This window comes from Eubalaena glacialis, chromosome 10, assembly GCF_028564815.1.
Source record: "Eubalaena glacialis isolate mEubGla1 chromosome 10, mEubGla1.1.hap2.+ XY, whole genome shotgun sequence".
In the NCBI taxonomy this organism is placed as follows: Eukaryota; Metazoa; Chordata; class Mammalia; order Artiodactyla; family Balaenidae; genus Eubalaena; species Eubalaena glacialis.
The window spans coordinates 14,685,531-14,713,102 of NC_083725.1; the positions used below are offsets into that span (position 1 = coordinate 14,685,531).

General features: G+C 49.2%; 1 protein-coding gene across 1 annotated transcript; it reads right to left on the bottom strand.

Moving 5' to 3' along the window:
• Window positions 1-568: 568 nt before the first annotated feature.
• TMPRSS4 (transmembrane serine protease 4) lies at window positions 569-27,572 on the bottom strand. The gene is made up of 13 exons (XM_061203667.1): window positions 27,552-27,572; window positions 20,990-21,023; window positions 17,870-17,983; window positions 12,774-12,923; window positions 11,597-11,726; window positions 8,832-8,936; window positions 7,828-7,868; window positions 5,479-5,638; window positions 4,268-4,434; window positions 3,363-3,461; window positions 3,035-3,177; window positions 838-987; window positions 569-601 (listed from the first exon to the last, which is right to left on the bottom strand). The coding sequence occupies exons 1-13, from the start codon at window positions 27,570-27,572 to the stop codon at window positions 569-571; spliced, it is 1,347 nt and encodes a 448-aa protein (XP_061059650.1).

Genomic DNA, 27,572 nt, shown 5'->3' on the forward strand with positions numbered 1-27,572 from the left:
GGAAGGAGAGGGTTTGCTTAGACCCTTTCGTGCCTCTCTCCAGCCCTTGGTGATCTGGGCTCTCAGAAGAGCATCTGTTTCCATTCAGTAGAGTAGAAAGTTCCTTCTTGGCTTAGGAATGCCTTCTGAGACCTCAGCCTGGAAGCTGGCTTGTTCAGTGGGCTGTGTCTCTCCCACCTTGGGATGCTGGGAGCGTCAGAGGCAGCTGAGCTGGGGCTGCTGACTTCCTGGGTGCCTGTGGGCTGTGGGGTCTCTTACAGGAATGGAGGTCCTTTGCTGCACCAAGATATGCTGAGGGTGTGGGCAGAGATGTGTGCCCAAGGGGGCTCTTGCTCTGTGACTTCTGGGGGATCCCCAGGTGGGCAGGGTGGGGCGGGGGGGAAGCAGTTGCCAGCACTGCAGGGGGCAGCAGCATCATGGATCAGACTAGAATAAAAGAGACCAACAAAGAAATCAGATGATTGGAAACTGGACAAAATGGTGGCATGCAAAATTAATCTCCTTTTCTGAAGCTTTTTGCTCACCTCTCTACCCTCTAGAGGCCTTTCCACCCACCTTCTTATCAGAATCAGTTTTCTGGAAAATGTCTGATAGTCTCATTCTGCCAGAGAACAGAGAATGGTAAAGCTGGGGGTGTTCCATACTCTTTGTATTTAATGGGAATCTCTGATCTAAGGAATTTCATAATGGTGGCATCCCAGGTTGTCACTTGCTGGGAAAGAAGATTGTTGGGGATGTAAGGGGGTATCTCAGAGGCACGAAGCCACTAAGGATGGTTTGGTACCCTCAGAGGAGAGGAAGGGAGGGAGGGCACAACAGGTAGAGCAAACATCTCACCTTCCGGACATTGTAGATCCAGTTGAGATAGGCTGTGGCCTTGGTGTACACTCCCGGGGTATTCGGCTCCCCACAGCCATGGCCCCAGCTCACGATGCCCACTACTTGCCACCGGTCAGAGAGATACATCAGAGGCCCACCGCTGTCACCCTGTGAGAGGCCAGAGCAGGGGCTGCTGGAGAGGGCAGGCGGGGTGGGGGTGGAGGGGTGGGCTTCTCCTTCCTCCCCTCTCTGCATTGGCCCATCTGTCTCCTGCTCTCCAGCGCCCTCTGCTGTTCCACCCCCACCCCTTGTGCTCATGTAGTTCTTGCAGCCTGCAATGCCCTTCCCTTCGGGGCAAAAGGGTTCTGGGGTCAAGTAAGTTGTGGGTGTGCTCTTAGCCCTCTCTCGGAGATCCACAACTTGGGCTCTAAGGGATTCTGTGGTAAGGGAGCCTGATTATCTTTGTTTTGTTTTTTTTTTTTTAAACCACTGTCGGTTTTTTTTTTTAAATTTACTTTTTAATTAATTAATTTATTTTTGGCTGCGTTGGGTCTTCGTTACTGCGTGCGGGCTTTCTCTGCGGAGAGCGGGGGCTACTCTTCGTTGTGGTGCGTGGGCTTCTCGTTGCAGTGGCTTCTCATTGCGGAGCACGGGCTCTAGGTGCGTGGGCTTCAGTAGTTGTGGCACGCGGGCTCAGTAGTTGTGGCTCACGGGCTCTAGAGCGCAGGCTCAGTAGTTGTGGCGCATGGGCTTAGTTGCTCTGCGGCATGTGGGATCTTCCCGGACCAGGGCTCGAACCCGTGCCGCCTGCATTAGCAGGCAGATTCTTAACCACTGCGCCACCAGGGAAGCCCTGTGATTATCTTTCTTTAAGCTAGTAGTTCCCAGATTTATTGAACCACTTCAGGACCTATTTCATGTCAGCCACTGTTCTAGACAATTGGGATTCAATCAGTGAAAAGAAGATCCCTGCCCTAAGGGAACTTCGAATCACATAGAGAAACAGAGAGAGAGAGAGATAGAGAGGAGAGAGAAAGAGAGACAGAGAGAGACAGAGAGACAGAGAGAGAGAGGGTGAGGGGGAAACAAGCGAACAACAAATAGACAAGGAAATGTCAGATAGTGAAAAGTGCACTTATTTGGGTGTCCTTCTTACCAGCTCTTATAGCCCCTGGGGCTTCTTGCCTCAGAACCCGATAACTCTATAGCTGAACTGCCTGTTTATTCACCACCCCCCAACTGTGAGCTCCCTGAGGGAAGACGCTGTCCCCAAAGTTCAGCATTTACCTGACATCAAGTCATCAAGACACTAAGAGATGCCTCCCCAGTGAAGGAATTTAATGACTGAGAATGGGAGTGGGAGTAGGGTTTGGGGTTTTAACGAAAATGGTTCAGAAAATCCTCTGGGTGGGTATGTGAGAATATATTCAGGGATTGGCCAGTGGGATGGGCTGGGGGGACGGTGCACCAGGGCTCATCCAGCATGAGATGGGTTTTCTCTAATGTAGTTCAGCAGCTTGAGGACAGCTGTAGAGAAAACAGACCTGGGGTTCCTGCCCTCTAGGGGCTCATACTCTTTTAAATGATGGGAAGTAAGAGCGGGTGGGGAGGGCTTCCCTGGTGGCACAGTGGTTAAGAATTCGCCTGCCCATGCAGGGGACACGGGTTCGAGCCCTGGTCATCGAAGATCCCTCATGCCGCAGAGCAACTAAGCCCATGCACCACAACTACTGAGCCTGTGCTCTAGAGCCCGCGAGCCACAACTACTGAGCCCATGTGCCACAACTACTGAAGCCCGTGCACCTAGAGCCCGTTCTCTGCAACAAGAGAAGCCACGACAATGAGAAGTCCGCGCACTGTCTCCGCAATTAGAGAAAGCCCGCGCACAGCAATGAAGACCCAACATAGCCAAAAAAAAAAAAAAAAAAGAGCGGTTGGGGGGTGTAACATCATCTTTGCATGTGAAATATACATTTGAAATCTTTCTGCTTCTATCTGTCTATCTGTCTATCTATCTATCCATCCATCTATCCATCTGTCCTTATATCTTTATCTGACTATAGTCCTTCCCTCCCTCTCCTCCTTCCTCCCTTCATCACATACTGAGTGCCCACCATATGCAAGACTTCATGGGGGGCATTCATCCTCTGAGCTTTTTCTTCAGGGCAGATATCCCCTATCTCTATAATTCCCTCATGATCCTTGGAGGTCCCACCTGGCAGGTGTCCACACCGCCCTCCGGGATGCCTGCACACAGCATCTTCTCGGTGACCTCCCCCTGGTACGCATCCTCTGCATTGCACCGAGTGCTGTCAATGAGCTGGATAGATGCCTGCAGCAGTATGTCAGATATCTTCCCTGGAGGTTGAAAACACACTCACATTCCCATTCTTGCCTTCAACCCCCAGCCCAGGATATTCTCTGGGTTGCCTGGTACCTTGGTGCTTGGACCTCCAGGATGGGTTTTTCTAAAGGATGGTCCTCCTTGCCATCACTTTCGGGAGCGGCTCACTTAGTCCTGTGGTCCTGAGCCTGGGACTTACCTCCATTCTGTTCTGTAAAGCCCCATCCGCTGACCCAGAGTGGGGTGGCTGGAGTGAGCTCCTCGTCAGAGAAGGGCAGGCAGATGGGCCTGACTGTGCCTACCAGGAGCAAAGAGGAAGAGGGGACCCAAGGTTCAGGAGAGCCTGGCAGCTAAGCCCTCTGTAAGTGTTGACACCATGGTTTCTATAACGTACATTTCATGGGATGTTAATAGAAGTGGCATGAAAAAAAGGTTCTGTGGTCAAATAAGTTTAGAAAATGTGATTAAACAAAATAAAACAAATTGCTTAAAAAATTAAAAAAACTTCTCATATCATTAATATACTAATGTGCTCCAGGAAGAGAGCTATAGTATAAAAATGTTTTCCAAACTTATATGAGAATGGAACCCTTTTTTACCCAAGGGACCAGTGTCCTGTGGAAGCTACCATTGGAAATGCTGATCTAAATACTACCCAATGTTAACATGAGTCATGGAACAGAGCTGTTCAAAGAATCTATGGGCTGACTTAACAGTAATGAGTCCCTGCCCCTGGAGGAGAGCAAATGGGCCCAATGACCCCTTGGCAGGGAGATTGTGCAGGCTCTTGCCATTGGTCAGGGTGGAGGATGGATTAGGTCATCTTTTAGGTCCCTCACAACTCCAAGATTGGATGAATCTGTGATTCTCACTTGAGGTGCTCCACGGGAAGAAAACAGACCTCAGAGGAATCTGGCAGGGGTGGGGTCGGGTGTCAGCTGATAGCTCAAGGAGGCCTCATGGCTTCCATGATGTTAGGCCGATACATTTGCAAGAAACAATAGGCAAACTGAGGTCTTGAGAAGAGAAGTGATGTGCCCAAGGCCGCTTAGTGAATGCGCTAGTGGCGGGGTTGGAATTCTGTTCCCAGGTGCCAGCTCTCACCAGAGAATGTGAGCGGGAGCTGCAGCTTCACGAGGGCAATGTCCTGCTCTTTGGGGGACGTGATGTTGGGCTCAGTGATGAAGATCTTGGCCACAGGCAGGGAGGGGAAGTTGCCCAGTTTGTCTGAGCCGGCCATCACCTTCCAGTTGGACACATCGAGATGCTTCCTGGGGACGGAGACAGTGCGGTTCAGGTCTGAGCCAAGCATGAGGAGGCTTTGCCAGAGGCTGGGTCCCCAGGGCCCTGGGGAGTGGGGTGTTGGATGCCACTGCCTTGGGAGGTAATGATGGTGAGGGCAGGGGTGGTGGAGAAGGGGCAGTCTGAGGGATCACAGGTCAGATTCTAAAGGGGAATTTGATCCTTTTCCCTGGTGAAACCTGCCCAAAGAAACTTCTAACTGGAGGGCTGGGGAAGGGGCTGTTCCTGGGTCCTGAGCTCTGGGTCCTGACACTCTCTCCTCCAGCGCTTTTTACTGGCCGTGTTACTCATGTGGTACTTGCACTGTGGTCCGTTCCGTTGTGTACTTGTCTTCCTCCCGACACCAGACACAGCTGAGTGTGCAGGAGTCATTTTCCAGGGAAAGGTTTATAGCTTTTGTCAGATTCTCCGAAAAGGTTAAAAACCACAGGCCTACACTGTGTGCTCCTCCAAGGCAGTGATGGAGTCTAATGCATGAGGGTACATAGTACCTAGTAGGTACTCATAGGTGTTGAATGAATGAACGAATGAATGAATGGAGTGGTCTTTCCCCAGAGGTATGGGCAGTCCTGTCTCTACTGGCCTGTAAGAGAATCTATCCTTTTTTTTTTAAGTTTCTGAATATAATGAGGGAGTGGCAGTGACTCTGGACCTGGAACCCCTTCCTGGAAGACTGGCAAAAAGGGAGAGAGTTCTCAGGACTCCAGGCAGATGAGAAGAGCTTTTGTGCAGTGAATGATATGGGGGTAGAGTGAGGACACTGGGTACCTGGTGGCTTCCCACCTGGAAGGGAAGAGGTCAGCCTTGGTGACCAGCTCTGCTCAGACCCCCAAGGCCTAACAAAGGACATCATGTCCAGTGTCTCACTGTGGTGGCCACACCCTGGTGCATGGTCTTTAGGGGGAGGGGTGGGGTGGGGGAGGGCATCAGAAAACAAGTTGGGAGACAGGGGACCCAGGCACTCAGGCCCCTCTGTGGCTCTGACCCCCGAGGCGCCCTCGTGTGGGCCTTACCGGAAGCAGTGGGCTGCCGTGAGGATCCAGTGCGGGTCCAGGATGCTCCCTCCACAGATGTGTCGTTTGTCATACTGGATGCTGACCTGCCAAGGCCAAGAATCCACGGAGGCCATCTCCCCACCCACCACCCGAGGGACCTTCAGGCTCTCTCCACAGGCTGGACTCAGTAAGAAGGAGGGAGAAAGCAGGAGTCAGACTCTTGTGAGTAGGGACTGCCTCCCCTTAGAGCCCGCAGTCTATCCTGAGCAGGGCCCTTAGGACTGGGACCGGGGGTTGGGTCGAGGTGGGAGGACCACGCCAATTTTGAATTATTCACAGGGAGACATTGAGTGTCCCAGACCACAGGCTTTCCCCCAATCTCCCTCTCCCCCTTTTTTTTTTTCAGCTTTGTTTGAGTTTAGGAGTTGATATTGTGAACATGGGCGTGTCCATTGTGCCGGGCGTTCATGACCTTCAAACTAAACAGGGACGCAGAATTATGAAAGTCCTGCCCAAAGGGGTGTCCCCAGCTCCTCCCACTAACAGTAAACAGACGCCCACAGGCTGCTTTGGGATTGGAGAGTGGGAAGAAAGTTCCAGAAATGGATCTTCCCATCCTTAACTCACCTTTCTCCAAGTCCCTTCCCCCTGCTGAGAGAGTCTCCCAATTTGACATCCTGTTCCCTCTTTCACATCCCACTCTCCTGGCTCTCACATCTGACTCGCAAACTCTTAAAAAAATCTCCAGTTCCACCTCCCCGTCCTGTTCTCAGCCTCTCCAATCCTTCTGGCAGTCGCTGCCACAGTGGTGGTTCTAAGGGGGAAAGGCTACCACCCTTTGTGGGCCTATGCCTGGCAGGGGCTTTTCAAATACCATCTAATTCCAAACACTGTTTTCTACATGTCACCTCACTCCCCCACTCAAAGCCCCTCAGCATCCCCCTTTGTCTGTAGGCAAGAGTTTAAATTCCCCCTTCTGGCAGCCTTCTGCTGTCCTTATATAAAGTTTCTGTCTAGCCAAATCGATCTGCTGCTAGCTCCCTAAAAAGTCTTTCTGTTTTTGCTCCAGGAAGGGCCTGTCCCTGAGATGCTGTCTCCTCTCCTGTTTATCTAGATCACTGATCATTCAGCAAATTTGAATTGGGTGCCTACAGTGTCTCAAGGATGCTGGGAAGAGAGTGGTGGACAAGACAGAGAGATGGACATGGCCCCTCCCTTCCTGGAGCCTACAGTTCATTCTGTGATGTTTAGCCTGGGCACCTCCTCCAGGTCACGCAATCCCTGGGGATTTTCCTCTCTTGGCATTTCCACAGCCTGCCTGGTTGTTGGCCAGCTTTTCTTGTTGGCGTGGTTCGGTTTTGTCTTCTCAGTGAGACAGAAGGCTCCTCAAGGGAGGGTCTGTGGCTTAAGCCTCTTTGTGACTCCAGGGCTGTTCAGCTTAGCACGTCCAGTGATGTGAACATTCATTCATTGACCAGCCACCATGGGTCAGCCCTCACTCACCAGGTATCGTGGGGGTCACATGATAATGACTAAGAGTCTTAGCATCCAACAAGGAAGCATATACACTGCTAAACTGCAAAGGCAGCGAGGATGACCTTTCTCCTCTCAGGTGGCCCAGTTTCTGGCCATCCTGCCAGGCTCCGCTCGGTTCTCCCATGAGGCTGGTGGGATGAGCAGGGCTACAGTGCTTGTTTTGCCTTCTGATCTCCTCTCAGAGCGAGGGGGTCTCCCGGGATCCTCTTGGGTAGTCGGACTAAAGGGCTTCTTGGGAAGATGAACTTCAGAGAGGTCAGGTGAATTACTCAAGGTCACACTGGAAGCCAGCGGATCTGGTGCCCAGGTCTCCTGGCCCTCCCCCCGCCCCACCCCAGGTGCAGCTCTCTCTGAAGCATGCCTGCTGGGACCACTGCTCAGCTTGGTACTTCCTGCACGTGGCCTTGCACCTCTCTCTTTGCTCAGCCATTAGCTCCTGAGGACAGAGGCCTGGCAGTGCTGATACATTCTAACCGTTGGACGAATCTTTGCTAAATGGGATGTGGGTAATCAGATCTTGGACAGATGAGCTGATTGTGACAAAGGAGGTTATGTGGGCCCTGGCCAGGGGTGGGAGGGGGTGGAAGCCCAGTCCTGCCCTTTCCGGCTTTCCTACTCTCTCTCCTGGGGCTGTGCGCGGACAGTAAGAGGGAGTTCTCACCGTCAACCACTTGAAGGAGCGTTACCTACAAGCCCAAGGCCAAGGGAGTAAGGTTGGGACAAAACAGAGTGACACCTGGAGTCTGAGGGATTTAAGAATGAGGATGAAGTTCTTCTTCCCTGCTTATTGCTGGCCCAGGACCCAAACCCTCAGAGATGGGGCGTACTCACCAATGCACTGCAGGGAAACCAGGGAGCCTGAGAGACAGGGGCTGGAAGGGAGACACAGGCGTCCTGTGGTTTCGGCTTGTCCCTTGGCTGGGAGGCAGGGACTCAGGTCTCCCAGCACTATTGACTCAAGTCCCCTCCCAGGACCCGGGAAATATGGAACCTGAATGGTGGGGCTGTATAGACACCGTACTTTCACCCAGTTCGGTGCGATTTAATGCAATTGGATTCTACAGCACTACTGATAAGCATCTACTATGTGCTGGGCCCTGCCTGAGTCACAGCCCACCCCGGGCTCTTGGCAGCCTGAGATGGAAGAGAGCAGAGGCTGGGGCAGTGTCTGCTGCACTGCGGGCTCTCCAAACAGAAGAGGAATGGGATTTCGATGAAATTCCAGGCAAATGATCATTCTACTCCTATTCCTATCCTTTTCAAGATTTACTCTTTGACGAATAAGCAGCCCTCAGCAACATCCCTGAATGCTGAGAAGACAGCATCCTCTCTGAGTCACTCTGCTGCAGGGTGACAGTTTTCCTGTCGGTGCCGGGCTCTGACTCGGGGTGGTAGGCACGGGAATGGTACATTGACAGAGGCCGTGCAGCTTCTCCTCTGGAGAGTTGGAAATGTGGGGAGGGCTTACTCTGGCCTGGATGAGAGACAGGAAGGACAAAGTGGCCTTTGGAATCTTGCCTCTTGGGCTTAATAGGGAACATAAGGCCATAGGAAACAAATTTGGTTTTCTTATTTGACTGATGAAAGGCCACCAGCTTGTGGACAGTACCCTTTGTCCAGCTGCCCCTTGTATTAAAACAAAGAGTCAATACAGAAAACCTCTCAGAAATGTGATGCTCTAGCTTTTGGTATCTGACAGCCTGCCTGGCCAGGAGTTCTTTTTGTTGTCTGGCTTAAGTTTCCCTTGCTAAGTCTGTTCAGGGTGGGCTGGCTGCAGCCCCGATGGCATCGTCCACATGTGAGCCTTTGTGGGCCAGAGGTGTCCTCTCACTTACCCATTTGACTTTCGCACCTGAAGCTCCTGCATGTTCTCTGTGATTTTGACAACATCCAGGTCTTGGGCTGGGCCAATCTCCACGGCTCTGAAGGTGGGTTTGCTGCTCATGTTGGGAGGGAAAGAGAGGGAGGGAGAGATGTGAGCTGGGGCAGGAGTTTAGACCAAGAGGGTAGGAGTAGTCGCCACTCCCAGGAGAGGGGGCAGCAGAGAATTCTGGATACAGCGTGGCAGGGGAGTGGAGGTGGCTTGGTCAGTGAGGGTGGTGACTGCTTTGCTAGATGACAAGGGATGGTCCCTTGGCATCCCAGGATCCAGCCCTGGGCACAGTGCTGATGTGGACTTGCTTTCTCAGGCAGGGAAGCCTGGTCCTGAACCCAGAGCCCTGGAGAAATGTTACGGATGTCCTTTTATAACTCCCAGCTCTGTCCCTATTCCAAATGTCCCAACGGTTTCTTCTGGTTCACAGCGAGGGGAACAAGGAGGCAAAGGAAGCAGGTTAGCTCTCCCCTCACCTTGGAGGGAACTGAATGTGGATATGTTGCTCTCCAAACAAGGCATCTGGTCTAAATTTGGTAGTGGGGTACATTTATGGTCCCTCTGGAGGTAGGACAGGCCGAGATCAGGCTTCACATGCATCCAGACAAACATTTCTCTCATTTGGACCACTCTCCCTCTTCCTCTCCTCTAATCCATGCTTGTCTTTATCAAACCTTGGGTGTAAGTCTTCCCTCCTCCAGGAAGGTTTCCCTGATTAATCCCATCTTTCTGATGGTACCTGTACTGAATCTGCCTCTTTCCCATCTCTCCTATCCTTCTCCATCCAGCCATGCTATACAGAGCTAGTATATACTCTGTATGCAGGCTCGGGTCAACCTGAGGCACTGGCTGACTGGCACATTCTCACATTCCCAGCCAGGAATCTGGCACTACCTGGATGACCCAGGCATGGCACCTGGAAGACTGAAGTCTAGCAGCGTGGGGTTTTGTGCTGAGAGCCCTCAGGACTGAGGTTCTTGTCCTGGCTCTGACACTAGCTTGCTATGTACCCTTGGTAGGTCATATTCCCTCTCTGGGTCTCTCTAAGCCTCAGTTTTCCTCTCTATAAAATGATGGATGGACCAGATGATCTCTAGAGTCCTTCCCACATTGAGCCATCTAGGGTTTTGTGGTCCTGGGACAAAAAGGGCCTCCTAGCCAGGGAAATCTGAGACCCGGAAGGAGGAATCATGGTGGAAATGGACATTCCCAGGAGAGTTAGCCTCTTTTACCAGTTACATCCTGATGAATAATTCTGACCAGCTTTGATCTTGTAGAGCTCAAGAGAGAGATGGCTTGGTGCCTTAAAGAGCTCCAGAAGGACAGAAATGGCAGGAGCCTTTTACCTTAAGAGCCCCTGGAGACACCCTGGTTTCATAATCAAGCTGCAGCCTGCTATGCTGGTACAGCTGACGCTGCAGTTGGCTGGACTGCAGTAGGGAGGAGGGGGGGCTGCAGCCAGAAGGCTGGGCTGGGGTGGCTGCTGGGGGAGGGGAAACAGCAGGGACAGGACGTGCCTTCCCAGCTCTCCTTGAAAGTGAAGGTGGTAGGGTATCCTCTTCAGCGGGTACTGGATATTGCACCCCATGGAGGGCAGAGAGCAGGAGAAGCCTGATAACCAGACAGCAGAAGGGTCAAATAGGTCTGATGGATCAGTAATGGCTGCCTGCAGCACTTACTGAAAAAGGACCTTGAGGCTGCTCTAGGGATTGATGGAAGTGGGTTCTGTGATTGACTGATGGATGATGTCTGCTTAAGATTTATCATTTCTACCTAGTCTCTGCGTCCAGTTTCTCAGGATCCTGAAGTTGGGGGCTTGCCAGGAAGAGATTATCCCCTGTGCAACTGAATTCATGGGTTCTTTTCTATCCTCTCCAATTAGGCTCTGAGTGATCAACTGTCTCCCCTCCCCTCCCTTTATAAATGAAACCTCCAGAGAAGAATTACCCAACCGAGAAACAGAGATGCTTCTGATGCCCAGGAATTAGGGGGTCTTGGGCACAAATGCCAGCCCTCTCGCTCCCAGCTACTATCCAAGCAAGTTACTTACCTTCTTTGAACCTACTTCTAAAATAGATAGAATAATAACTACCTTTCTGGTTTTTGCCAAGATCAAATGAATATAAATACGTAATGCTAATTACCCTTCTTATAATTATATCCTTTTTCATACAGTGAAGATTTAAAACTGCTTTTGAAATTTGCTGAGAAAGCTGAGATTGCTGATGAAGGCCCAGTGAAATCAGGTTCATTTAAACTAAATTTTAACCAATGGGACTTTGAATAAGTAAATAAGACTTTTGTATTCTGGGGCAGGGACAGCGACTTGCCAAGCCAAGAAGGAGTGAGGATTGAGGAGTAAAGGAAAGGAAAGGATTGCAAAGGAGCTTGAACTGTGTGTGTGTGTGTGTGTGGGGGGGTGGCAGTGGGGGTGGGGGAGGGGTGGGGCAGATATCCTCTCTCTGGTGCCTCATAACCATCCTATGAGGTTGGTATTGCTTCCCCCAGTAACTCTTGAACATATTGAGGCTTAGAAGATTTAACTTCATGCTGCTCATAAGGGAAAGTGCTTCAAAAGCAGTTCTGTCTGACTCCAATACCTATATTTTTAAGGAAAGAGGGAGGAAGGAGGAAGGAAGGAGAGGAAAAGGGGAAAGAGGAAGGAAGGAAGAAAGGGAGAAAGGTCATGGGGTGAGGTGACAGCCTCCAGAGCCTTGGGCTGGGTACCTGTCATAGCCCATCTGCCCACAGGCTGTCTTGGCTAGAGCTTCTGTGAAGTTGTCGAAACAGGCGGAGGCCCAGTTCTTTGTGGTCAGGTCCAGCACCTGCAGGGTGGATCGGTCCCTGGAGAGGCGGACTGGAAGGGGAGGAACCCGGGTCAGCTCTGGGCAGGGACCCATTTGGCCTCTCTCCCACAGAATTCATCATGTGACCAGCCCAAACCGGTAGCCCAAACCCTGCCAGGAACTGGGGAGCATCACAGAACACCAACCCTTTCAACCTCAAGGGAAGTTCCTCCATTTGGCTTTGCCAGATTGAGTCTCATTCTGACGGCAGCTAGGGTGACCAGATGTCCTGGGGACAATCTCCATTTTGACCTTTGCCCTGGCACAATTATTAATAGCTCTTTATATGTATAAGTTTTGATGATGTATTACATGGCTTCCCTACCCATAGTTCACACAGCTTGCCTAGCCTGGGAAAACTTCTCAAAGAGGAATGTCGCTCTTTTTCCATGTAAGGTCAGAGAGGGGAGTGCTATTGGCAGTAGGGTGGCAGGGCCCATAGGCATTTGACTTCTGATAAAAAAGAGCAAATACACAGGAAGTTACTCAGCCTTGCCCCACAAAAGCCCCCATCACCCGTGTCCTGGGCTGTCTTTTCTTTTCAGAGCCCAAGTAATAGGTGGATCAAGTTGGGCTAGAACAGTCCAAGAAAGAACATGGGTTTTTATGTTTGAAACATCTCAATATTCTTTGAAGGACCTAGCTCCGTCTTGTTCCATAATGTGTTACAATAAACACTTATCTAATGAATAGAGGGATCAATAGCTGGCTAACGGCCTTAATGGTCTCTTTCTAGTCCCCTTGAAATAATAGGTTTCAGAGAAAGGAGGGAACTCCCCAAGGTCATTCCATTCAGCACCCAGGAGCAGCAGGAATGGGGCAGGCTCAGTTACAATTTCCTGTCCCCTCTGGCCCACATTTGTTCATCAAAATTTACTGAGTGTTTGCATGTTGAGTATTGGGGACCTAGTAGACAAGACATGATCCTGTTTTTAAGAACCTTACAACGGGGAAGGAAAGTGACTAGTCAGGTGGCAGATGCTGTGCAATGGACCAAGGGGACCTGAGTCGACTTCCTGCCCTTCCCACTCCCCTGGCCCCACAGCCCCTGGACTCACCTGTCACTGGAGGTCCATCGGGGAATTCCTTGACACAGTGCTGCTCATCCTCTCCTGAGGCACAGTCCTGCTGGCCATCACACACCTGCCCCCTCCGGATGAAGTGGAGGGGCTGCCCGCAGAGGAAGTAATTGTCCAGAACCACCTTGACTGGAAGGCAAGGGCAGGGAGGGGCAGAGAGGGCTGATGGTCAAGCAGGCAGCCCAGGGGCAGGAGAGATTGTTTCCCTGAAAACATGCTGGGCCTGGAGACAGGCAGATGTGGGTTCCAGGCCCAGTTCTGTCACTTAGGAGCTGGTGTTCTTGGTCCTGAGCCTCAGTTTCCTCATCTGTAAAATGGAGATAATAACATCTCTCCCATCCCTAAAGATGGCTGAGGAGTCAATCAAGATCATGTGTGGGGAGCAATTTAGAAACAGTCCCCACTAGCCTCTCAACCCCAAGTGCTGGCACAGTGCCTCTGAGGATGGAGAAGACAGCGCTGGGCCTGGAGTCTGAAGACCTGAGTGCTGGCTCTGCCACCTACTGTGTGAATTGTGACCAATCGCTTCCCCTTTCTGGGCCTCACAAGGTTGCAGAGAACGTTTGATGAGCTGGTGGTTGTGAAAGTGTCTCATCACTATCAAGTGCAGTTCTAGGATTTGGTGTTTTTATCTGGGGTTGAAAGACCCATTAGGAGGTTGGTGTTTTGCTTTGTTTTTGTCTTCTGCCTCCTGACTTCAAGATTCTATTGCTCCTTTGCTGTCTTAGATGATGGGAAGGAGTCTAGTGTTTTTTAAGTCCTCAGAAAATGCAATATAGTTTTGGAAGTTTTAGTCACGGCAATCAGAGAAGAAAAAGAAATAAAAGGAATCCAAATCTGAAAAGAAGAAGTGAAACTGTCACTGTTTGCAGATGACATGATACTATACATAGAGAATCCTAAAGATGCTACCAAAACCTACTAGAGCTAATCAATGAATTTGGTAAAGTAGCAGGATACAAAATTAATGCACAGAAATCTCTTGCATTCCTATACACTAATGATGAAAAATCTTAAAGAGAAATTAAGGAAACACTCCCATTTACCACTGCAACAAAAAGAATAAAATATATAGGAATAAACCTACCTAAGGAGACAAAAGACCTGTATGCAGAAAACTAGAAGACACTGATAAAAGAAAGTAAAGACGATACAGACAGATGGAGAGATATACCATGTTCTTGGATTGGAAGAATCAACATTGTGAAAACGACTATACTACCCAAAGCAATCTACAGATTCAATGCAATCCCTATCAAACTGCCACTGGCTTTTTTCACAGAACTAGAACAAAAAATTTTACAATTTGTATGGAAACACAAAAGACCCCGAATAGCCAAAGCAATCTTGAGAAAGAAAAATGGAGCTGGAGGAATCAGGCTCCCTGACTTCAGACTATACTACAAAGCTACAGTAATCAAGACAGTATGGTACTGGCACAGAAACAGAAATATAGATCAATGGAACAGGATAGAAAGCCCAGAGATAAACCCACGCACATATGGTCACCTTATCTTTGATAAAGGAGTCAAGAATATACAATGGAGAAGACAGCCTCTTCAATAAGCGGTGCTGGGAAAACTGGACAACTACATGTTAAAGAAAGAAATTAGAACACTTCCTAACACCATGCACAAAAATAAACTCAAAATGGATTAAAGACCTAAATGTAAGGCCAGACACTATCAAACTCTCAGAGGAAAACATAGGCAGAACACTCTATGACATAAATCACAGCAAGATCCTTTTTGACCCACCTCCTAGAGAAATGGAAATAAGAACAAAGATACACAAATGGGACCTAATGAAACTTCAAAGCTTTTGCACAGCAAAAGAAACCATAAACAAGATGAAAAGACAACCCTCAGAATGGGAGAAAATATTTGCAAATGAAGCAACTGACAGAGGATTAATCTCCAAAATATACAAGCAGCCCATGCAGCTCAATAGCAAAAAAACAAACAACCCAATCCAAAAATGGGCAGAAGACCTAAATAGACATTTCTCCAAAGAGGATATACAGATTGCCAACAAACACATGAAAGGATGTTCAACATCACTCATCATTAGAGAAATGCAAATCAAAACCACAATGAGGTATCACCTCACACAGGTCACAGTGGCCATCATCAAAAAATCTACAAACAATAAATGCTGGAGAGGGTGTGGAGAAAAGGGAACCCTCTTGCACTGTTGGTGGGAATGTAAATTGATACAGCCACTATGGAGAACAGTATGGAGGTTCCTTAAAAAACTAAAAATAGAACTACCATATGACTCAGCAATCCCACTACTGGGCATATACCCTGAGAAAACCATAATTCAAAAAGAGACATGTACCACAATGTTCATTGCAGCACTATTTACAATAGCCAGGACATGGAAGCACCCTAAGTGTCCATCGACAGAAGAATGGATAAAGAAGATGTGGCACATATATACAATGGAATATTACTCAGGCATAAAAAGAAACGAAATTGAGTTATTTGTAGTGAGGTGGATGGACCTAGAGTCTGTCATACAGAGTGAAGTAAGTCAGAAAGAGAAAAACAAATACCGTATGCTAACACATATATATGGAATCTAAAAAAAATGATTCTGATGAACCTAGGGGCAGGACAGGAATAAAGACGTAGACATAGAGAACGGATTTGAGGGCACGGGTGGGAAGGGTAAGCTGGGAGGAAGTGAGAGAGTAGCATTGACATATATACACTACCAAATGTAAAATAGATAGCTAGTGGGAAGCAGCTGCATAGCACAGGGAGATCAGCTCGGTGCTTTGTGACCACCTAGAGGTGTGGGATAGGGAGGGTGGGAGGGAGGCACAAGAGGGAGGGGATATGGGGATATATGTATATGTATAGCTGATTCACTTTGTAATACAGCAGAAACTAACACACCATTGTAAAGCAATTATACTCCAATAAAGATGTTAAAAAAAAAGCCAAGAAAAAATTGTAAAAAAAAAAAAAAGTCCTCAGGGAACAGATATTTCCATACTTTCCAAACTGTCCTGGCTCCTCCTGCCTAACTGAACTCTCCCTTGGCCTGAAGCTCCCCTCTGCAGCCCAGCATCACCACCGGCTGACCCTAGGAGTGGTGGTAACAAGTCTGATGATGGCCCTGCTTATCACTGCTAAGAACTTTCCTTGCATTGTCACCTGGAATCCTGACAACAACTTTAGCAGGCAGGCGCCATTATGAACTCCCGTTACAAATAAGAAAATGGAGGTTTAGAGAGTTAGGGTTTATTTCTCAAGGCCACATAGCAGTCAGGTGTTAGAGCCAGGATTTCGATCAGTGTCTGTCTAGTTCTAAAGCTCTTTGCTGCCTCTCCACACCTTCCCTGAAGGAGCTCAAAATATGATCCTATGGCCCCGATGCTCCTGGTTTGAGAAGCAAGGGAGAACGAGCAGGTCAGTCAGATATTTCCTGGACTTTCAGAGTTTGGTTCATGGTCAGGAGCCTGGGTGAGGAGGGGTCCCTCCTGCCTCCTGGGGTGAAGCCAGGACACAGCGTCACCAGTTGAGCCCCCAGAAGCCAAAAGGTTGAGGGAGCCCAGCCCAGGATGGAAGTTCACGTTACCTCCTCTGGTTGCAGAACCTGGGGGTCCCGGGTTGGAAGCTGCACAGGGCCTTCTGGGACAGGGAGAGCCCGACTCTAAATTATGTACTTGTACCTGCCTTGGATCACCCTGAACCTGGCCCTGTCTTCTCTCTCCACTATGGCAGGGCACGTGCTCAGAGAAGGCAGGCTCGTCTTAATATTCGTCTGAGCCAAACTGGCCTACGACAGTAAATCTGCTGATGCCGCTGCACACCCACCACTGCTTTGGGCCAGCCAAGGTCAAGAGGAATGATTTGGGGTTATCTGCATCTCACGTCCTGATAGGGCGCTCAGGGATCTGGGTGGTGTTTGTGTTGTGTATCTGCATTTCCACCTCCACGAAGTAGAAATGAACCTGCCCAGTCAGGGCTTGGGGACCTGTCCTAGCCCTGTCCTCGACTGCCACACCCCCTCTCTGCCTCAGTGCCCAAGTGGAGAATGAGGCGTTGGACCGGATGATCTCTGAGTGTCCTCCAACGAGTTGAAGGCTGCTGCAGGCTCCTGGAAGGCCGTCCTGGCCTGGTGAGCAAACACATGGCCTCGGCCACATCTCTACACACTTCGTGATGACCTACACTTTTGCACAACTTGGTTTTTATCCAAGTACTTTACACACGTTACCTTATTGGGTCTCTGATATCCCTCTGAGGGAGGCAAGATGTTTTACAGGTCAGGAGACTGAGGTTAAGAGAGGTTGAGGGACTTACTCAAGGTCACATAGCAGCAAGAAGGGGCAGCGCCGGGATCCCCGACCCAGGTGTCCTGATTTCTAGTCTGGCCCCCTCAGCCCTACTTCCTGCGTGAAAGCTGCGGTCAGTAGCCTGCTGTGACTATGGGGGTGGGTGAAGATGGGGACTCAGTCACAGGATGTGCGCGCTGAAAGGGAGGGACTGTGGGAATCGGGGCTTGCTCAGTTTACTCTTCTTTGCCGCAGAGTGGCCTGCCTGGGATAACAGTGGGTCTCAGGCTCCTGCCGTGGGGAAGCCAGAGCACAAGGTGGGGAGAGGTGCTGTCTGCCTGGGCATCTTCCCTGATGCCTCCTCCCCGTCCCCCTCCTCATAAGCAGACATGCTTCCTGCTCCTCACAGCAGGGCTGCGGACCCACCCAGCTCTCTGTCTGCAGGCTTGGGGAGGAGCAGGCAGGGGGCGTGGCTGCTGTGCTGTTGCCTGAGTGGGTTTGTAACTGGTGCAAACGGTGCTTTCCCCGCAGAAGAAATCATCTGGGATAGAATCCATCTGGGTAGATGGGGGCTGAGTTCATCTCCCTCTCACTCTGAGAGGAAGGCTCCCTTCAGAGCAGGGGTGGATGCAAAGCTCTATGCAGATCACCTGGCCTTGACTCTGCTGGGGTGGGGAGCGCTCTGAGGTGAGGGCAGGGGAGGGGTGGGTGGGAGCTGCCACTTGCTGTAGGGGTGGAGGGGGGGCAGTAAGGAGGCATGGGGGCCGGGGTGAGGGCTGCCACTTACTGAGGACAGCCACGGCCGTGATGGTCAGCAGGCTCAGCAGTGCTGCGATGATGGGGATCCCCACCTTTCTGAAGGTCTCCAGGGAGGTGCGGGATTTGCGCAGGGGGCTGACATCTGTGAGGGGGAGGGGAAGAGCCTGCAGTCAGTACTCGGAGGCCACCCCTGCCAAGGCCCACAGCTTCCCCACCCTCTGGCCCCTGATGCGGAGCCCAGGAAAACTTTGGGGACCGTTTTGGTTGGTGCTGGGGTTATTCCTGCAGACTAGGCTTAGCTTCCTCAGCATAGGGGCCTCCCACCTCCTTTCATTTACCCAGGCTTGTCCATCTTTCACAGGTGCTCCTCTAGCCCATGGCACCTTCTCTTTGTCTTGACAGCCTGTTCTAGGATATTTCATCCTGTCCAGTCTGACCTGCATCTGTCCCAGGAGAGGCATGTACCCTTTCCCTTTACTATCATGTATCCTCTTTCCTGACTTATCTTTTGATTAAACTATAAGCTCCAGGAGGGCAGGGGCTGCCAGCACAGTATGTGCTTAGTGGAAGCTTAATAAATACTAGTGAATGAAGGTTGACCTAATGGCCTTCATCTCCAACTCAGTTCAACACACAGCCAGTCCCTAGAAAGGTCCTGTCTTTAAGGAGATTCCAATTTGGGGGAAGAGGCAAACAGGGACACAATTGCCAGTACCACCAGACACCATCAAGGCACTTAAATGGGCCTTTCTAGGTGGAGATGGGAGAGGGAGGAGTGGGTCCAGCTTGGTGAAGGCCTGGGTGTTGGGAGCTGTGAGCTGCTGGTGTGCCTGGGATGTAAGGTGGGTAAGAGCATGTTGTGGAAGCAGGGCTGGCAAAGTCAGCTTGTGGAGAGTCTTGACTATCGCGCTAAGGGGTTTGGATTTTATCCTGAGGGCAGTGAGGGACCATGGAAGGCTTTTAAGCAGCAGAGAGATATGATCACATTAATATTTAGAACTATGACCCTTTCATCAGGGAGGAGATGGACTAGAACAAGAGTCTGGGGTTCGGGAGACCAGGAGGGACCTACTGATGTCTAAAACAGATGCAATAATAACTATATTGTCCGCGTCACGTGGCTATCCAAGGAGATGGAACATGGCAAGGCTTTAAAAGATTAACTTCTCACAAAGTATCAGGGGTAGGCTCTTTGGTGTCCCCTCTCCTTGCAGGCAATAAGCTGGGGAGGTGCCACGGGGACTTCTCCAGGGAGAACTAGGGCAGGAATTATAGCAACCCTGAGAATCCCTGGAAAGCCATAAGCCAGCTCTCCTCCCCCTCATCTGCACATGGCTTTCTCCTTTACCTCCATCAAATTGTTCTTCAGATGTCACTTTCTTACTGAGGCCTTCCTTGAGCTCCCTATTTAAAATTCAATCTTCCAATATTTCCTATCCTCCTTCCCTGTTTTATTTTTTCAAAGCATTTATCACCTCTAATGTACTGTATATTTTACATATTTTGTATATCATCTAGCCCCTCCCAACCCTGCCTGAAATGAAGTCTCCAGGAAGGTGGGGATTTTTGTCTGTTTTGTTCACTGCTGAGTCCCTGGTGCCTAGAACAGTGCCTGGCCCCCTAGTAGGAACTGGCAACAGAGTAGGTTATTAATAATGTTGTCGGATATTGTTTTTAAAGTTCCAGCAGTGAGTGTTCAGCACTGTCCTCTTTCCTGCAGCCATGGACATGGAGACATTCTGTTCATTCATTCATGCATGATTTCTTCATTGAGCACCTACCTCTGGGGATACAAGGTTGGCTTGTTTTCCCAGAAGTGAATGACTTATTGGGAGTCCTTTGATGAGTTCCCTTGTCCAGGGCCCAATGTCTCTGCCTCCCTGATGTTCTCATGGAGAACATCATCAGGAAGCGAAGGGTTTTCTTGTTTTATTGTCTCTAAAGTTTATTGTTTATAAAATTAACCAACCCGCTGAGCTATGAATAGCCTCCTTGCCTGCCACTGTTCCTTCCTCCAGCCTGTCCTGCCCAATGCTGCCAGACAGACATATTGCTCTCATCCCATCACGTCTCTGCTCCGGAACCCTCAAGGGCTCCCCATGACTTCCGTATCTGGACCACCCTCTTCTCTGGGCTTTCAAAGGCAGTGTAATTTGGCTTCCCTCTCCCAGCCAAATGGACTTCCCACTGCTAGTCCTTGCCAGCCCCATTTCCACATGAGCAGTTTCACTCCCTGGTCCTTGCACAACCTGTAATCATTCTTAACCTCGGAATCTTCACTTGGCACTGATTTCTCCCTCCCGAGCTCCCTTAATTGTTTTCTGGTTTGGCTGTTCCCAGGCTTACTCAGGTGGTGAAGCCCTTGTATGTCTAGTGTTCTTTGGGGACACCACAGAATATTGATATATTAAATTCCAAAGTAGAAACTAGGCATTGTTTTACCTGCTAAAGATTATATTGTTTGTGATCTTTATTAACTTGTGACCATGAAATAAATAAGCTGTCAAAGTAAGTCGGATTGGTCATCTCCTTATGAAGCTGTCATATTAATTTGTCTTTGCTCACTTGTTTTGCTGATCCAGGTTATCAGGCATAGGTATCAATGGTTTAAAAAAATGGAACAGGAGGAAAAAAACCCCCTATATTTGGGAATACTTCATCTATTAACTTATTTTCCTCTGGTAAGTCAGGCAAACACTGCCATTTTCTATTCTACCAGTGAAAACACCTTTGTCCAGCTTGTTCCTCGGCAGCACGGTCAGACTGTAAACTCCATGAGGGCAGGGACTTTGGCTGTCGTATTTACTGCTGTAGTCCCGTGTCCAGCCCAGGGCCTGGCCCGTGCAGGCACTCACAGTATTGTTGAAGGGATGAGAGAATAAGTAACTGAATGAATGAATTAGAAAATCACTGCTGTTGGCGTTTTAGGTTTGATGGTTCTATTTCCCCAGAGACCATGCCTCCTACTTCTAGAATGAATCCTGGAGATGACACTTGCTTGATACATGTTTGTTGAATGGTGGATGGATGTCTCCCGTAGCATTTAGCACTTGGAGATGGTGGTGAGGACCATGCAAGAGGGGTTTAGTATCTACTTGGTAACTGAGTGAAACTGAGGTAGACAAAGGAAAGCCAGACCTGAGCTTACCAAGGCTGTTCAGGGGTTGATCGCTGTTGGGATCCTGTAATTGAAGGAAAAACAGTCAGTGAGTTGAGTGAGGGAACCTCTCAGGCTGGGGCGAAGAGCCCAGGAAAGGGCTCTTATCTGCATTCCCTTCTCCCTGCTGAGTCTAAGGTGGGGGGCTCTATGATATCTAAATAATTGGTTTCAAATATAAAATTCAGTTATTCATCTAAATGACCTGGTACAACAGGTTTACTAATTGTAGCAACTAGTTAGCAATTGAAAAACAACTGGCTGCTGGGCTGTTGTGTGTATTGCTGAGTTTCTTAAGATGATTCTGCTCTCCTGTCTGTTTTTGTCAATTATTTGCCTACTTTGATAGATATTGTAGTTCTGTAAAAACTTGAACGCACACTTCACCAAAGGGGATACTTCCATGGCCAGTTAAGTGCCAAAAGATGCTTGATGTCATCACTCATCAGGCCAATGTAAATTCAAACCACAGTGAGCTATCTCTACAGAGACACCAGAATGGTTAAAATTTAAAAGCCTGACAATACTAAGTGCTGATGAGGATGTGGGGCAACTGGAAATCTCAGACACTGCTGCTAAGAGTGTAAATTGGTACAAATATTTTGGAAAAAGGTTTGGGTGAATCTACTAAAGCTAAACATATGACTATTCTATGATTCTTTGTTTTTTGTTTTTTTGTTTTTTCTAATTTGGCTGCACCAGGTCTTAGTTGAGGCACGTGGGATCTTTGTTGTCACGTGCAGGATCTGCATTGCGGCACGCGGGATCCTTTAATTGCGGCATGTGGGATCCTTTAGTTGTGGCATGTGGGATCTAGTTCTCTGACCAGGGATAGAACCCGGGCCCCCTGCATTGGGAGCTTGGAGTCTTAACCACTGGACCACCAGGGAAGTCTCACTATTCTATGATTCTATGACCAGGAATTAGGGCCAAGAGAAATGAGTACATCTGTCCAGCAAAACTCCTGTACATGAATCTTCATACTAGCTTCATCCATAATAGCTAAAAATTGGAAAAACCCCAAAGTCAATCACTGATGGAATAAACTGTGGTGTATTCATATAATGGAATATAATTCAGCAATAGACAAGAATAAACTAGTGTGAAATGCAATGACACATGGACGACTCTCAGAGACATAATAATGAAAAAAAGAAACTAGACACAAAAGAGTATTATTTCATATATATGATTAAAAGGTAAAGTTAATCCATGGTGATAGAAGTCAGGATAGTGATTATACTGGGGGTTATTTGAAGGAGCACAATGGAGCCTTCTGGAATGTTGGAAAACTAGATCTTGATCTAGGTGTTGGTTACATGGGGGTATATGTGTGTAAAAATTCATTGAGTGGTATACTTTAGATTTGAGTACTTTACTGAACCTAGGTTATACCTAATAGAGCAAACAGACAAAAACAAAAAACTACCAGGACACTAAGGTATTTCTCTGAGTGTAGTCTTAGGTCATCGTGAATACACATACACAAATGCACACAAGGCTCTGTTCTTCCACTCATTTGCACCACTACACATGCACTCAGCACACACACAGCCACATAGGGGCACACACAGGAGCCCGCACACAAAGGCTCTCATGCAAAGTACTTGCACCCTTTCCTGCAAGGCAAAGCTTAGGGAAGGGTGCTGCCTAAGTTCATGCTCTCCTGCCTCCCATGAACTCTCTTTCTTTCCTTTCCTCGCCTGCCATAGGACCTGGAGTCCCTGGGCTGGGCAAGGCCTAGGTCTCTACCCAGGGACATGCCTGCCCGCTGGCTGAGGTCACGGCCGCTCCAGTGGAGGTGGAGGAGCTGCAGGCCCTTGGACGTTTCCAGGTGGGAATTTTCCCAGTCCCGTCTGGGAGTGAGAGGGCCTCTTCTAACCCCTGGGTGGGTGTCCGAGATTAGAAATTGTGGGGTCCCTGGGTGCTGCCTGCTCCCATGGTTGAGTGTTGCAGACATAGTTGTTGGGAGAAGGAGCTTCTTTCTTTCTTCCCAAACTGCTGGAGGGATGTGCCTGGTTTTGCCCTATGGGGGCACTAGGCCATGGGCAGCTGGGGGACGCAGCAGAGATAGCTAGGCTCTGCAGGGGCTGACTTGGAATTCGAGCTCTGCCTCCTATTAACTGGGAGCCTTTGGGCAAGATACTTAACCTCTCTGAGCTTCAGGTTTTCCCCCCCCTCGGTAGAGTGGGGAAAATGACACCTACTTCAAAGTGCTCCTGTGAGTATGAGATGCAATATCTGGTGGAAAGTGTGTGGTTCACAGAGAGAACTCTCTTCCTGGCCCTTCCATCCTGTGCCCCCGGGCATTTGGCACAGAACTCTATTCTAGCACTCTCCCGTCGGGAGGTCTCTATTTCTTATTGCCTTTGTGCCCTCAGTGCTTTGCATCCGGCTTGTACCTAGTAAAGGCCCAGTAAATGACTGCTACACTGAACTGAACTCTGGGCTCTGCACTGTAGTTCCTTCTGGGCCATCTCTCCTCCACCATCACCAGGGCCTGGATAGGGAACTACTTCCAGGATGAAGATGAGAACGATTCTGGCGAGTCTGTTGCGGTAGCTACAGAGCCAGGTGATAATCTTACGAACAGTAATCTGTACACAATTGGCGCATAGCAGTTTACAAAGCCCTTTTGTCTAACTCAGTCAAATACAAAGGTGAAAAGAATTGACGCTCGTCTGATAAACAGAGTGGGTAGTTTTCAATAGTTAGGTATCAAACAAATATTTTTGAGTGTCTGTGTTGTACCAGGCACTGCTCTGGGAGCTGTGGATTCAAAGACAAATGAGAAATAATTACAGCAAGGATGGGAGAAGTGCCCAAACAAGACAGGTGAGGCCCTGCCCTCAAGATGCTGTATCCTGGGGCGGGGGAGTCAGGGGGAGAGTAGGAGAGGCCAGGTCGTCAACAGATAAACCCAGAGAGTGATGGGTGCTATGCAGAGAGTAACATGGGTAATAGGAGACAGCGCCTGGCTGGATGCTTAAAATGGGAGGTCTAGGGAAGGGGTCAGGTTAGGGAGGGCCTCTGGCCGGAGACTTGAATGACAGGAAGTAGCCAGGCAGGCAGGAACAAGCTTGGTGTTGGATGAACAGAATGGAGATCGGTGTGGCTACAGCAAGGGGGGATAAATAGACGGGCAGTGGGAAGATTCAACTGTGCTTCGAAGATAAAGGCAATAGGCCTCGCCAATAGATTGGATGCTTTTGGGTTTTTAGTGAACAGGCAAGAGGGTATTTGCTGAGATGCGGAAGGCTACAGGAGGGGTAGGTTGGAGGGGTATCAAGGACGTCCAATTAGTGGCCAGTCCCCTGTCAATTCATTCTTTCTCACGGAATCTGCCTGCACATACATGTCTGCACTGGTTGAAGTAGGTAGGCTAAGTCTCTGTTTATTTTTCAGCAAATATTGACTGTTCGCCTTTGATGGGTCCAGAACTGTGCTAGAAGATGAGAGACAGAGGGAACAAAAGAGGCTTTCGGTCTTTTCTGGGGCCTTGGATTCCTCATCTCTGAACTGAAGTGACCCTAGTACCCCTGGCTAATATGTTTTCAATCGCTATCAATTGAGTAGTGGTTATTAAACAGAAAAAACAATCCATACCTTTTTGAAAACAAAAGAGAATGAGGAAAAAACCCTGCAAGATAGAATGATAGAGGCTGCGAGTATCTTCGTCATTACTGCACCCCTGGTGTCTCCTACAATACCTGGCACATAGTGGGTATTTAATAAATCTTTGTTGAATGAAAAAATTAAGGAAAATATTGCAGTTTCAGGGTTCAGTCCCAGGCCAGCCTTGAAGACGCTGACTGAGGTAATTCACACAATGGAATATTATGCTGCAGTCAAAACACATGAACTGTGGTGCCACAAAGTAATATGAACGGCGTGAGCAATTTCATATTAAAGGAGAAATTAAGTCCCAGAAGATTTCATCTAACACAGAATCTTTTTTATTACAAAAAAGCAAAGAAATGGTGAACATGGAATTCAGGATGATTCTAGCACCATCTCTGGCCTATTGAAGATGTACAATCAAGATTTGTTGAACTGATAAACAAAAGGGACTCGCCCACCTACCTCAGCAAGGGGATCTCCTGGTTAGATGTAGGTTATTGTTAAATTCTAGCTTTTGTTTTGGGTGGTGGGTTTATGGAGGCTTATTACGTTGCTGAAACTGTGTAACTAGGTGGTGAGTTACAGGGAGCCCTGCATGGACCAATAGTGAAAAATGCCATGAATCAATGATTATGACTTATCCAGGGCCGTGCACCTGAGGGTCAAAGAGAAAATAAAAAAGCAGCCGCCTGGTTCTGCTGAGGGGTTTGAGGCTCAAACTCCCATCCTCCTGCTGCTCTGCTCTGACTCTTATGCTGCCTGACTTCTTCCATTTAGTGGCCCACTCTTTGGCTTTTCTTGAAGCCTCTCTGGCAAACATCTCCAGCGCAGAGATCAGAGATGAAGAGCTGCTAAAATTCTGGGAAGGGGAAGCTGCTGAAAGTCAAGGGCATTGGGGATAATGCGTGGGGAGTTGGGTGCGTTTTAGGGCTACGAGTGGCAGCTGAGCAACATCAATGCCAGTGACTTTCCTGAGCAGGATAAAGATGGGGATCCCAGCAGCTGCGTCGCCTTTCAGTCCAGAATCAATCCTGAGCTGGGGGAAGGAGGGAGGGAGGCTGAGAGATGTGGCGACCAGGTAAGGTTCTGTGATCTGACCCACCCCCCAACACTGTGGTGGGTCCCTTCCTGATCACGGTGTGCAAGGCTGAAAGGGTCTCTGGAGTAGAGAGAAAACCAGCCAGACAGGGGAAATGTTTTGCCCTGTAGTTGATGGAGGGAAGAGGGCTGAGAGGCCACCAAAGTCCAGCTGTGCCTCCTTCTGCTTTGTTGGAGGCGTCTCTGTTTATCCCCAGCTTGAACTCAGCCCCTGGCCACAGCTGCCACAGCCTAGGCCCCCCACAGCGCACGCAGAGGCGTTGGCCTTCTCCTTTCGGTCGGGGCCACTGGCTGGGTCAGGCCCGTCTGCTCTGTTGATTCAGTTTGCATCAGAGCCCTGACTCATGGGGCCTGCCCCACCGGGGTCCGACCCAGGGCTCATCCAGGAATGAGGCACCTGCTGTCTGGAGTCAAATGAAAGGTCAAGAATACCTGGGGCCCCAGAGCCCAGGATGGCCCGAGCTGAACAAGGTGGGAGGTGGGGCGGGTGGGTGGAAGTTAGTTAGTTGAAAAACACCCACCCATTTTCTGATTCACACAGAGAATCTTGTTTCCCTGTTTCGCAGTTGGTCACTGGTGGCAGAAAGACATTAATCCAAGATCCAAATGTGGAGGCAGAAAAATTAATTCTGCAGTTGGCTATTGTTATATGTCTTTCATAAATGCTGTGAGGATTAAATACTCTCACAACAACCCTTAGAAATTATCACCACTTTACACAAGAGAAAACCAAGACTCCTGTAGATTGAGTGGTCTCCATGGCCCCAGAGCAAGTAAGTAACAGATCCAGCCCCTGGGGCCAGCCTTTTGGACTTGGTGGACAGTTGTTTTCATTTCCCCACTGTTTCAGGAACCTATCTGGTTGGCATCAGCTGGTACTGGGTCCTTCTGATTCTCTGCTCCCCTGCAATGAAGTCTAGTTGCATATAATTAGCATGCAGTCAACATGCAGAAATTACCCCCAGCATCTTCCCAGCCCTTCCTCAGTCTGAAGGCAAACCCACCTCTGCTTGGTTCCTGAATCTGCTAAATCGTCCATGAACAAGGGTAAGAAGACCTTCCTCCCAGACTGTATTGAGGAAAGGGCCTACTGCTGTGCTTGGCACCTAGTAGGGGCTTTATTGATATTAGTACCCCTTCTTCCCTCTCTTCCATTAGCTTTGCACCTTTCTCACCTGCTTCTCCTTCCTTTATTTACCAATTACCCTCAGCCCCTGCTGTTTTATTATTTATTTATTTATAAATTTATTTTATTTTATTTATTTATTTTTGGCTACGTTGGGTCTTCGTTGCTGCACGCGGGCTTTTCTCTAGTGCGGCGAGCGGGGGCTACTCTTTGTTGTGGTGCACGGGCTTCTCATTGCGGTGGCTTCTCTTGCTGCGGAGCACGGGCTCTAGGCATGTGGGCTTCAGTAGTTGAGGCATGCGGGCTTCAGTAGTTTTGGCATGCGGGCTCAGTAGTTGTGGCTCGCGGGCTCTAGAGAGCAGACTCAGTAGTTGTGGCGCACGGGCTTTGTTGCTCCGCGGCATGTGGGATCTTCCCGGACCAGGGCTCGAACCCACGTCCCCTGCGTTGGCAAGCGGATTCTTAACCACTGCGCCACCAGGGAAGCCCAGCCCCTGCTGTTTTAGATCCCGAGAAACTCCTGGTTGGGTTTAGCTCAGCTCCAAATCACAGACGAATATCTCAACTCTTTCCCTTCCAGCTCAGAGATGATGAATCAAACATAAGGCAGCTCTTGTTTTTAAATGGGGGTGAGGATTAAGTGTACTGCAGAGAAGACAAAGACCCGGCCGGGGGAGTGTGAGTCCTCATCTTGCCCTGTTTTCTCACTTGCTGGGTGGCCTTGGGCAT